The sequence below is a fragment of the Leptonotus elevatus genome, chromosome 19, assembly GCF_054856555.1.
Source record: "Leptonotus elevatus isolate MCC_2025b chromosome 19, RoL_Lele_1.0, whole genome shotgun sequence".
Taxonomy (NCBI): domain Eukaryota; kingdom Metazoa; phylum Chordata; class Actinopteri; order Syngnathiformes; family Syngnathidae; genus Leptonotus; species Leptonotus elevatus.
This window is the reverse complement of record NC_141257.1, coordinates 9,051,370-9,065,006: the sequence shown is the minus strand read 5'-3', so window position 1 is coordinate 9,065,006 and position 13,637 is coordinate 9,051,370. Positions and strand designations below refer to the sequence as shown.

The window sequence follows — 13,637 nt, the reverse complement described above, 5'->3', positions numbered from 1 at the left end:
GGGGGCACACATCTGGGGGTCTTTGTGGTAGGAAGGCGAGGTGGCGGGTGTCCGAGGCCCACGGTCAGGGTAGGGTGCGAGGGAGAGTGTTTGGTGAAAGTGGGAGGGATGAGGAAGCTTTCCTTTGATGAAGGAATGTGTCAAGAAGTTAAAGAAAATAAGTGGAAAGTAGATATCCATATTGGCCATTCAATTTGACCGTCCGGAAGGACGACGAGTGTGCACGCAAACATTAAGACCATTAGGAAAAAGGACAAATCTGAGGTAAGGTAAGAAGGACGGAAGGGCAGATGAACAAGCAAAGGAGCTCATTAGCATAGACAGGAGTGAGAGGAGGAGGGAAATAAAGGGGAAAGGATCACTTGCTATAGTTGAAAACTTTACGGCTGACAGTTAAATTTACTTGTGTGCGTGTGTGTGTGCGTGTGTGTGAGAGAGAGGAATAGCTCGGTGGGGGGGTGCGCTGCGTTTGTTCTGCAACATGGCTTTTAGGCTTTTTACTACTGTTTCACCCCCCCCCCCCCCCCCACACACACACACACACACACACAAAAAGTTGTCCTCTCGCTTGTCCGCTGAGGCCAATTTCACCTCGCTATGACAATCATGCATTCTTTCACCTCTTAAAAAAAAAAAAAAGACAAAACAGCATTTCAATCATAAGATTTTATTTATTTCATAAAAAGGAAATGCTTTTACACCGATGAGTCACTTAAAAAGAAAAAATATATTTACTGCATTTACTGGGCTTAGTAGATTTAAACACAACCAAAAAAGGTTGTTGTGACATAAGCTAATTCGTTGTGGCTTAGTATTTCTTCCCCAAAATATATGTGAAGTCTGAGCAAAGTGCAACGTTGTGGTGGTAAAAAGTTGATATTCACGTGCTAAAGCTGTCTTTGTCCTTTCTTTGTTCTTCTTATTTTATGGCTAATTCCTGCACTGCAATTGGAGCGCAGTGTTTGATGTTCCACCATTTTAATTTTTGAATACGGATGGAGAAAATGTGTCAAGGAAGTGTTGCGGGCAAGAGGAAACCGCATTGGAGCGAGTCTAAACCATAGCGCCATTAGAAGTCTCTACAGATGATTATGCAAATGTAATCTGCTTAATAACCACATCCGAAGAAGCGTCCCATTACAGTTATTTGCGGCCCACTCTGCCTCCCCAAAATTCTTTTGAATTGACTGAGCTCGCTTAAATTCAGCGCCGGGGATGCTTAAATGGAATTAGTCGAGGTGGCGGGCTATAATATCCGATGGCAGCTGCATGGACTGCACCTGTTTTGTTGTTTTTTGGTGATTTGCGGAAATGGTTGTGCTGGTAATGGAGGGAATGAACACGCATATAAATAGGCCTGTCTGGTTTAGGAATGGGCATAATAATTGATTAATTCATCTGCAATTGGAGTTGATGTAATATGGTATTGAAAGAGTCATTCATTTGTCCATCATACCACTTATTTTTAGTAATGCTAGTGAGCTGGAGCCTTTCCCAGCTGACTTTGCATGAGAGGTGGGCTACACCCAAGACTGGTCAGCCAACCAATCGTAGGGGGTCTTAAACTATTGAAATAGGTTTTACATTTACGATTGTCAACCCTGATCGTTTTCCAACCAGATCAGGAGGAAAAAAGTATTAACACACCCCACACCACAGAATCGCTCAAAAATGATCATTGACAACATCTGACACTCTGAACTTGGCAGACTTTTTTTTACGTACAAGTGTTGAATCGGGCTCCAGTCAGGCCTGATGGTTGTTGATTTGTTAACCCAGCTTTCGTATTCGCAATCGTAAATATGGAACCGGTTTAACATTTTACAGTTATCGGCCTTGACCATTTTCCAAGCAGATCAGGAAGGAAAAATCACTCTTAACACACTACATGATAGTCGCTCAGGTTAATCGTTCTGACAATCAGGCCTTTGCTGATTTCGATCGCAAAGGAGGGCTACTCAAACGTTGTGATCGTTGGTAACTGTGTAATATTAAATCCATTTCAGACTAAATGATCGTAAATATTAAACAGGTTTAACAATTAGGATTGTCAGCGCTGACATTCTGAGCAGATCAGGAAGAGAAAAAAAAAATCAACTTTAACACCAAACTACAGTATAATCGCTGAGTATAGTCTTTCAGACACAGCCGATAATCGGCCCTTTTCTGAATCAGGCCGAATCTGAACATGATTGTAACTCGTCAGTATGCATGTACGCAGCTTAAGGATTTGTAATAGTAAATATTGAACATGGCTAGTATTTGTGACTGTCATCCCGACCATTTTCAAGCCAATTCAGGTGGAAAAAATGAGAAACCCACACTGCAGATCACTCAATATGATCTTTTCGAGACATCTGAGAATGGGGCCATTGCCGACAAATTTGGCCCGATTGTCAGTGCGTGTGTGCCCATTCGAATTGGATGGGAAAAGTCCACTGCCAAACATTCGAGACAGTGTGACAACTTGTGGCTCTCGAGTGAAGATGCCCAGCTTTGAAATTAACATCACCGGGAAAGAGAAAATCCCACCCCCGCTCCTGCTTCCCGATAGTAGAGAAACGGCGCTCCGCTCGCCTCTGCAAGCGAATATAAAAGTCAACATTGTGGCCCAGCAAACGTTCCGCTGCGCGTCTGCGCGTGTGCACGTTAAGTTTGTCCAGATACATTTCCCGTCAGTCGGAGAGGGTGGTGGTGGTGGTGAGGGGCTGCTTCTGCAGGAAACGTCCGCTTCTGCGGGAGTGGAAAAGTGTGCGTGTTTGTGTGTTTACACAGGCGGCGAAGAGTTGTCGGTGCATGTGCACTACGGCGCTACATGGCCCTCCTTTTTCTTTTCCGTCTTTTTCTGTGGACGACTTGTGTGCGAGTGATGTCATGTTTGAGATTAGCCAGACAGACAAGTGCACATGTGTGTGGGTGCACTTCCAAATCGTCTTAATTACCTGGTCGACTTTGGCACGCGGACATCTTGTGTGTGTTCCTTTGGCATGACTTTGGTTTGTTTTTCATAATTTCTGAAGGGGAAAAAGAGACAGATAGACGAGACGAGAGAGTCAACAATCAACATGTTGATTTATGCCCGCTACAAGTTCCTTCCATGACGCCTACGATTACTGCTAAAAAAGTTTGTTCTCTGTAATTTGTTTTATTTCTTTTTTTTTTTCTTTTTTAAGCGGCAGCGTCTTAACCGTGCTGAGATACCTGTTGATTTATGCAGCTCGCCTGCGTAGCCAAGGATGAATATACGCTCTGTCTGTCTGGGCCGCCGAGAGTTGGAAAGCAGTCTCGGCAGCCACGGGCAAAACCAGGGGCACAACCAGACATTATTTGGCTATTCTTGTTTGAGCACGGTTTTTCTTGAACTCTGCCAGGGATGCATCTGCTTGTCATCTCATAAAATAGTATTCCATTGATTAGACTTTTTTCTTCTTCTTCTTTTTTGAGCAAGTTGCACTAACGGGCATAGCCAAAAAATGTTCAGTAGCTTTATGCATGTTTAGTTTTCACACTGGGGCTTTCATGACTATAAAATATTGCTTTCTTTTGACACATTCAAGTTTTTAATGGGTCATAGTATGTAAAATGTAACTTAAATTTTTTTTTTTTAATATCCATTCTCCATATAAATTTTTTGTGCTTATTTGAACCCAGACTTCTGCTACTGTAAGTACAAATAGCAAGGCTAGCTATAGCATCTGATGGAATGTTTGAAATGAATGTGAAATTTGGTGCATTCTGCCCTCTCATTGGTGGAGTGTGTGTCTTAATTGGGGTACTTGACTCATTGAGCCATTTTCAACAGTAAAATATTTTGTCTATAATTAATGTGATAACCTCTTTTTTTTTTTATGAACAATTAATACCTTTAAAGACTAATTTTTCCACTTGCTGTCGACTGAAGATGAAATCACCTGAGCTGAGGAAGTAGGTAACGGCCAATCGTGGCTCACCTGTTTTCTGGGTTTGGTCAGCAAACTGAACCATCACAGGTCGTTACCTACTTCCTCAGCACACGTGATGTCATCTTCAGTCAACAGCAAGTGGAAAGAATGGTTTTAAAATGTATTAATTCTACATGAAAAATAATGAAGTTATCAAATTCAGTCGGGACAGAATATTAACTTTTTGTTGCTGAAAATGGCTCAATGAGTTAAGTATCCCTTATCTTAAATGCTTTAAAAGTCAAATCAAACAAACTTTTTGAGTACAACCGTTTTGGCTGGGAACTCATGCATATTTATAATTTTGACCGCATTGCCATTTTAACTGGTTGTTGGCTATTTAGAAACGAATGAACCGTTTGATGGTTCAAGGTAAGCGTCTTAGGAACGTAAAACTAAAGAGTGGCGGTAGCTCGCCTTCCAATAGCTGACGTGTAGCCTTTTTATTTTTAACAACTTCAAAACAAAACAATCATAATTGCTTCTTGTCATTAATTATCTTTCTGTTGTGCTGCCTATCCCAGCTGAGCTGACTTTGGGCGAGAAAAGGGATACGCCCTGGACTGGTTGGTTGCTACTAGTCAATCGCAATACGCATATATTGACAAACAACCATTCACCTCTGGACAATTTGGAGCCTTTAACCAACCAAACTTTTTTATTTGGGGGGAGGGAATGAAGGAGGAAGGCATAATGGTCAGAAGAACCAACTAGAAGGCCCAACCTGAGATTTGAACACAAAATCTCAGAATTGTGAGGCATATGTGTTAACCAGTTGTTTACTGTGCTGCACATGATTAATCAACTTCGTTTGGAATCTTACCAGTCACTTAATCGATTTCAATTTGTGCGTGCCGTTTCAACACATCCATTTCTTCTGGCTTCTGATTGCGTGTAATGGCTACTCGTTGCTTTGCGCTTCTTGGATACAAGACTGGTGTGTGTTTATGTGATAACTGTACTTTTGTGATGACGTGTTGTGCACCTATACATTCTTCTACGCCTATTCTGCGTGTGAGCGTGCGGGCGTTTGCGTGTAATTGCGTGCGTCGGGCCGTCATGAATGGTGCGTTTGAGTGTGGAGTTCCTCCGGGCCGAACCAAATTGGAAACAGAAAAACAAACATCCCTCCCAGCCCCCCACCAAGTCAAGTTACCCATTCCCCCTCGTCTGCCGGCTAGTGACGCGACCTGACCTGTCTGGGACAATGTAACGGCCTATAGTCGGACCGGACCACACACGGCTGTGGAGCACAGGAGGCGGTGGCTGCGCCGTGGTGGGAAGACATCTGTATGTATGGTGTGCGCGTGAGTGTGCCCTGGAAAAACAGGCGGGAATCACGCAAAGTTTGTCAGGGAGCTCAGTGACGGATTGATGGGAAAGACAGAGCGATGGAAAGAGATTAGAAAAGTGAATGGAGGAACACGAGTGGAAAGGATGGAGATAAGTCACGGTAGAGAAGGCGGTAAAGAGAAAAACAGAGGAACTGTGATTGAGTATAAATGAATGAGGAGCCGCGAGACCCAGTCGGGGCTCCTCGGGGAAAATATTCCGACATTTGATGGGGAAGTAAACCCCTCCCCTCAATCACTTATTTTCCTGTTGTGAGTGCCCCCCCCCCCCCCCCCCATAAAAGACACTAATGGCTGAAGCTATTATGTGGTCAAGCTTGCAATAACCGGAAGCGTGTGGATTTGTTTGAAACGTCACACAGCAGCTCACATAGTAGACGGGCTTGACAAAACTCAGTGACTCGTCATTTCCAGATCAATTCCTATTGCGCCTTTTCCATCCACAATTGGATTGTCTGATAAAGTTTATACTTGACCTATAATTGCGTTCTCCCTTTTCTTAGTTTGCCGTAATACCACCTTTTGTCTGTCGTGCAGCTAGAATTGGGTTTTTCGGCGATAATATATTGTATGCTACTCCCTTCTTTTCATCAGTGCGCTTTGTGTTATTGTGCCTGTATCTTTCCACCAAAAGCATATTCATAGTTCATAATAACTTCCAGCTTGTTATAATACCAATGACTTTCTTCTAGCTTCTGTTTTCCTAAATTGGCCTTTTAGTTGTAGTTTACACTTGGAGCTATTTTGTATGCTTCTCCCTTTGCACAAAAAAGCTGCTCTGTGGTTAAGCGTGCAACAAACTGAAGCATGTCGATTGTTTGTGTGGAACAGCAATTCTTATGATAGACATGTTTTAAATAAATCATACAAAATAGAGCCCTGTGTATCACAACATAATAACCTTCAAGTGTGATTTTTGTTGCCTAAAAACACACTCACGGTACCACTTTTTGATGGGAAGGTCTGAAAATGAGTCATAATTTCTGTAATGACTCATAATGCGCTTGACTTTTCTCGCCAGCAATCTTCTGTTTCTCCTCCAAAATGCCCCATATCTGTTTTCACATAATAACTCGCTCGCAGTCTCGAAGGGCCGCTGCCGTTGTTTTCTACTATCCAGACAAAAGTTGAAAAGGCACGTGGATGTATGTGAGTTTTGCCACGGCGAGGGCAGGCATTGTATTTTAAACACGAGCTCAAAATAAAAATGGTACACACAACCAACATCCCATAGTGACGTTAAAAAAAACAACTTTTTATTTTTTTAATTGACGATCCTATCCGTAAAGATCTCAGAATAGAATAGAATCTACAATTGCCAACAAAAGGTATCAGTGTTAATTTCATATAGCCACCACCGCTAGCTAGAACATGGATAGACACAGCCACCAATACTCTTTCAATCGCTTTATTATAAAATAGTAAAAATAAATAAATAAATAAATTAAACACAAACACGTGCACATCATGTATTTGACATGCAGACGAGCTAACAGTTAGCCAGTTAACAGCCTACTGCAATCTTGAGCTGACTCCCACATCACTCACCAGGCCAGGCCATACACAGTTTGCTGTTTAATAGAATAACATTTGTTTTTATCTGAGTTATTGATGGGATAATCAATAACTGATTCTAACTATAGTTGATAGCTGGAGCACTATTATGCGGAGCTTGTGGCCTCATTGAAAAATATTTGAGGCTGAAGGCTGTGAATACAGATACCTTAAAAAAATATATTAATTGGGTGTTGCACGTAGAATTTTAAGGTGAAAATAATTTTAATTTATTTGTACAAAAGTGTGAAAAAATGTACGTCATCTTCAAATATGACATTGAGTTTTGTCGGCAATGGCTCGGTGTGTACCATCAACCATATTGAGGCCATCTTTCCTTGTAGTTTTGATGTAGCACAAATGTCACAGACCGCCGTACTTCGATAGCGTCTGGCTCTCGTTTGTGGGATAGATTCGATCTATCCGTCTACGCTGCAGTCACACTGGCACAAAACTATTTTTCCTTACGCCGCACACCACTCAATTTGAGAGTCAAGGGGAAAATTGTTTCCCGTAAAATCTGGACAAGACGTCCCAATATAAAACGCCATTGCATGTAAAATCTGAACCCATTTGTCTTTCTGCCTTGTTCCAGGTGCTAAATGCGGCTTTTTTTTGAAGCTCCACAAAATTGACAAGTGAGGATCTAAACCACAGCGGAGACCGGACCGCCACCTGTTTTAAAACTTCTCCTGTGGATCTACAACACACTCCACCAAGCTGTGACGCGTAACAGCACCAGCAGCGGTGGACCAGAGCGAGCGGATGCTATGTGGAGTTTAAGACCCTCCTAACCCCCTCCCAAAAATTGATAGAAGCTGAAGGCTTGGCGGCCATGGACCTGCGTGGAGCTATGCGGGCCTGCTGAGAAAGGGGCACTTGGATATAGCCTGAGCTCCACTTTTTTTTTTTTTTTTGCGGGTGGGGTGGCTTCTTATTATCAGAGCGGAACCGCTGGGGTCCAACTGAGCCGCTTGAACAGAACCGATGCCCAGGCATGTTGTTTTTATAACCTGATGACCAGCAGAGGTAAGACATTTACATGTATTTTTAAATACTCCTACAGTACCATGAATCATAATCTGATGGGGGAAAAAAGCCCCAAATTATCTCAATTACTCAAAATCATATGACAGATCCCTTCATTTTTAATACTCGAACAAGATTTAATATGCAAATAATCAGCTGTCTGCGTTGTAATTAAAGTGGGGTCATCAATAATATAAACTGCGCTATTATTATTTATATTTAGCCTCCATAATTGATAAAAATGCCACAGCAATGAGTTATTTTTCTCAATGAGTACCGGTACATGGAATTACATTGAAGTAATATATTAATTCTTGTGGACAAAAAATACATTTGCTTCATTTGTTCCTTTTTACAGTGCATGTGTCAAAATGGTTGATTGCTTTTTTTACATTTATTTATTATTGTTTAAAAAAATAAATAAAAATAAAATATATATATATATAAAAATTCCTTATTACTTTTTTCACTCTTTACACCACTCGAAATTGTATATTTGTTTTCTATTTGTGCTCTTTATTTATTGATATATTTGTTTGTCCAGTCCGCCCATCATATTGAATACATAGTTACATGTGATGAAAGTTACCCCCGCCCCGGTCTGTCCAAAAAAGTGGGGAGAAAAAAAAAAGAGAAAGACTTTTGATGACTTTTTCTGTCATTGTGTGTTTAGATAAATGATTAGGACAACCCTGAACATATGGGACGGGATACACACAAGCCCTTTTAAGCACGTGAGCGTGTGTGTGTGAGTTTGTATGTTTTTCATTATGTGGTACGGTGGCTTTTGCTCGGTGATGTTATTCAGCAAGGGCGGGTTGCTTTTAACCGCTTGATGCTTTTAGCTGTGGTTTGCGTGCGCGCTTATGTCTGTGACTGTCTATGCGTGCGCATACTTGCGTGTGCGTACATGCGCGCGGTTGCATGTGCGTGCCTGTGTGTTGCGGCAGTGCGACAGCTTTGATGTCGCCGGGACGAGTCGGATTTGGAACATGTTTTTGTGCAGTTTGTGAAAAAAGAAACAAAGGAATGTCAAGTGGAGACAATTCGATAGAGTCTAAAAGTTAAGTCGGACTGTCATTCAAAATGCACGCACATACGCATGCACATGATGGCCCTGTACGTGCGGCATGGTCAGTGCTACGTCTCTGTTTGACTCTTGTTGAATATTTTCAATGTTTGTTGTTGTTTTTACCAACATTACATCACAGTAAACCTAGCACCAAATAAACAGCGGGACCACAATTCGTTCAGTCATGCGGCAATTTAGTTGATCGGCAAAACAAGCTATCCCGTTAACATACCGGTAAGCTATAGCTAGCAGGGCTCTAGACAGAGACAAATTTGAGCGCCCAGGCACACTCATTTCTCAATGGTACACCTAAAAAAGAAGAGGTTGCACTGGTGCGACCACCCTTTCGAAAGGTTTCCCCCAGATGGTAACCGGCAGATGTGTTTCTTGTTTCATTTTGTTGGCACATTTTCAATATTTAATTTGGTGTATAGTCTTTTTTCCGCCAGAAAAATGGTGCCTATAGTTGAGAACTTTTGTGTCATTAACAAATTTCGTATCTTTCATTTGAAGTGAGGGAAAGTTCAACTCCTCAAAAAACTGCATTATTAATTTTTTGCTAATTTATTTTTCTTAATTTTCCCTTTAAGGCATTCGACTTTTGAGTTCACGCTGTAAGTTACCAGTTGCCATCAATGTAGTGCATAAAACACTCATGTTCCTTCAGTGCTGCATAATGAGTGTTTGGAACAACAAGTGCCAATGCATCATCCAGTAGCAAGCCTGTTAACCCTCACTGCACTCACCTCCTCGCTCAATCTTGAAGTACTATTTTTTTTTCAATTTTTGTCCCACAAACAATTATTTACCTGGCAGAGGCATCTAAATTATGCAGACAAAGATGGATAAAGGCGTTGTCGCCAGACATCACTACAATTAATGACTTAATTTGTTAGTTTGCTAATGATCGACTTGTTTAAAGGACGCAGAATCAATCAAGCGTCGAAATGACAAATGTGCGTTTGCCGTTGTGTGATGTGTGCGTGTGATTTCATAATTGATGAAGTTACTCGACTGGAGTAAGCACAGCGCGCTTTCATTGCGGTCGCTGTTGACGTGACTTTCCCCAGGTCAGTTGCGCAGTTTGGGGTGGGCGGGACATGTATCTTGTTGGTAATTAGGAGATGAGAGCTCCTATGAATTAAGGGTGTCAAAAATAATTCACCGTAATTAGGAGAAAACTGCAAAATCGACATAACCATGTTGGCTTTATGGGAATTTTGGAACACAAATCTCACCGTTTTATTTTTTATGCAGCCAAACCAATATGTTTGTGAACTAAAAGGGATGGAAAGTGCCACCATTGTTATGTCAGTATGACCGTATCCTGAACCGAGCTAAGTGTTTTTCTGTTTCTTTACAAAATGGCCTACTACTTGCATGGCATGCATATTGCAACACTATTATTTATTAATTCCAGGTCTACAGCTAAATTGAGCTAGTACAGAGGTGTACCAAGTTTCCATATTGAACATGCAATTTTGGGTTAAGTGTCACATTCTATTTTTTTAGGTGCTATTTTGAAACGACAAAAAAAACAGTGGATCGCGTCTGCAACAATAGGAGCATGAGGGTAAACTAAACCATACAAATACCACAAACCAGGATCACAAAATGTTAAAAGCATTTCAAGCATGCGCATTTCAAACATCCCTTAAAAATATAGTGCTATAAACGCAACGAATCACACCAATACACCAATGGTGCAGAGTCTGCCAACGTTCCAGGCGTGGCATGTGCCGGTGGGAAATGCCACTGTTTAGTCCCAGTTTGGCAAAACGATCAGCTGCAGCAAATGTACGCAGCTATCTGTTCTATCCACTCCTGCTTTGATTTGTGATTGGTGAACTTCCGTTTTGTGGAAGTTTAGTTGAACGGACAGCAAATTTTTTTTCTTTTTCGGTTTATGGCTAACCATTTTTAATTGCAATTAAAGAGACGCTACAGTATAATACCATGCATTCATACTGTTGTCAGTATTTTTCAGACTTTTTCTGTCACTTTACAGAAATTCTAAAAAGGCGAGTTCTATAAAAAACTGAGGATATGTATTTAAAAAAATAAATAAAAAAAATCAACAAATAAGTGAATTTGTGTTGGCCGAGCTAATATTGGTGAGAGCTTTCCTTGACGCCCCTGCAGGAAAGCCATAATCAGAAAAAATAGTAACCAGACAAAAGCAGGGCCAGTGGGTCTAACCTAGATTTCCAAGGCCCGCTCCATTTGTCTCCGGCTGTTCCTAGCCGGGCTGGGCTAAAATGCCTTAATCAGATTAGGTTTGAAACCTCTGCCAGTGGGCACACTAACCCGACTCTTGGTTCAGCGTGAACTCGGCTACTCTAGCCTGATCCTGCACGCTGCGTTTGCCTCCCGAGCAATTACATTATGTGTTGCGACTCGCTCCCACGCTAAGCCGAGCTACACCCGCTCACCTGCTTGTATGTGTGCCGCCACAGGGTGTGTTGTCTTTTCTTTTTTTTCTTCCGTTCTTTGGCTACCACCGCGTGCCTTGGCCAAGTGAACAAGTGTTAACAAGCTCCGCGCACACTGTATTTATTTAATCCATATGCCGGTGAGCCATACAGCTGCTGCAGCGAGTGTGTCTGGGAGGGAATTATTGCAAAGTCAGCTCCACAGCGTTGCTGGTTTTCCTAAAAGAGTTAAACATTTAAGCCATATTAGTTACACATGAGCTTCTTCTTTTTTTTTTTTTTTTATACTGTCTGCCCTTGTGTTCCTGACATTATTAAAGATGTTTGGCGGAGAGCTTTCAATTACATGAGCGCTGTTGGATTTTACTACATTTTTTTCCCTCAATCTATTTCTTTTATTGGAGCAAGGGCCAGCTGTGGTTAAAAAAAAAAACAGGGATACATGGGGGTCAGGCAAAGGCTGTGAGCACCACTGACAATAAAAAGGGTGGTAAAGGGACCGGGATGATGCATTAGCCACCAGCTAAAGCATCCAAACTTGCTCAGATGATAAAAGCAGAAGAATAATCCAGCTATCCATTTTCTGTTCTACTTGGTAGGGTTAGGGTTGTGCAGCAGTCAATCCCATCTGACTTTGAATGAGAGGCGGGGTGCACCATAGACTGCTTGTCCATCTCTTGCAGGGTACATTTTGCAAAATTCACACTCATACCTATCTTCAGTGCATGTTTTTGGAATGCGGGAGGAAGTACACGGAGAAAACGCCACACAAGCTCCAAATAGAGACTTTAAAAATTAAAGATAAAATCAATTATTTTCTTATTTTCTTAAATTGTATTTATTATTTTTCATAGTATTTTAGATTCATTTTTATATCAAAATATTTGAAATAAAATTACTGAATTAATGTAGCTTGATAAATTATTTTCTTATGAAATGATTGATTATTATATTGAATCAATCAGTTGATAGAATTTAAACATTATTTTTCTAGATGAATTCAAATATTATGAATCGTGCACTTTGAAATTCCCCCCCCCCCCCCTCACCTCCAACATCAGAACCACTATTATTTATGTGTAAATAGGTCAAGGAGAAATAAATTGTGTGCATTTGGACACTGTCAATTGCTGAATGTATAATCTACGTTTTTACCAATATATCAAAAAAAAAAAAACTGGTTTTAAACATGAAATACCTTGGTCTAACTGTCTGATAAAAAACACAACTCTTTATGTAAAAATGTATAGGAAATAAAAGTATCCAGATCGGCGCTGTACTTCATTTCCCTGATCAACTATAGGGAATCCATACATTGATTAGCTAGTTATTTTTAATGAACACAGTCTAGTGAGAGTTGAACACTGAAGAGTCTACTGACTGGGCAAGCCTGGATAAACTCAATACATTTACACTCTGTCAGCATGTTAAGTTGGTCAATTCTCTCTGAATGTTCTGAACTCTTGTTTCTATGCCATTGTTGTTGTGAAGTCTGTGCAGCTGAAGTAGTTTACTTGCAGTCATGTTGCTGCTGTTGTTTGGGTTACAAAACTAGCAGTGCACTCCATTTTTCCTCAAGACGCGATGAATCAATTCCACACGGTTGCTTAATCCGGCCGTCTAGCTGCACAAATGACCGAACGCGTTGCCATGTTGTTGAATGTGGTGACTGCGTGCTCACCGCCAGTCCACTGGCTGCCAGAGCTGGGTGGTGGAAGTTACTGGAAGTTTGGATTGCTAGTTTGGAATATAGCATGGAAACACATATCTTACTTTGAAGAGCCACGCCACAGCCAGTCATTCACTGCACAGTTATTTATTTATTTTCTAAATTTATTACCCTACTCTGCTATATTAAAGATGTAATCATGCCAGGACAAGCTAAATATCAGCTGTCTTTATGGGCTTGTGTATAGGCCTCTATTGGTGTATTAAATTTGGGACCAATGGATAATTGCCCCAGAATACCTAATGCAGAATGTGAGTGTGCAAGTGTGGTAATCTCTATGGCAGGTTCCTTGCCATTAGCGCACCGCCGAACAAGGCAGCAATTCATTCAGCAGATTTAACTGTGTGTGTGTGTGCGTAAGTGTGTGTGTGTAGTACTGTGTGTCTGGATGACAGGTTTCTAAATGTAGAGTGTGTGTTGTTTTTGGAGAATTGTTTCCGTGCGCCTGTCTGCACCATATGGCCCTATGTGGAAAAAGGCCTCTTTAGGGGTTTGTGCGTGCGTGCGTGTGTGTGTGTGTGTGTGTTG

General features: G+C 41.3%; 1 protein-coding gene across 8 annotated transcripts in view; it reads left to right on the top strand.

Annotated features, from left to right (window-relative positions):
• Positions 1-13,637, top strand: part of trps1 (trichorhinophalangeal syndrome I) — a 160,002-nt gene that overhangs the window by 89,683 nt on the left and 56,682 nt on the right. For all 8 annotated transcript variants that reach the window (XM_086063259.1, XM_086063263.1, XM_086063256.1 and 5 more), the window contains one exon: positions 7,443-7,876. In XM_086063259.1, coding sequence (XP_085919385.1) covers positions 7,864-7,876 — 13 coding nt within the window. In that variant the 5' untranslated portion in view covers positions 7,443-7,863. The remainder of the gene's footprint in view (positions 1-7,442; positions 7,877-13,637) is intronic.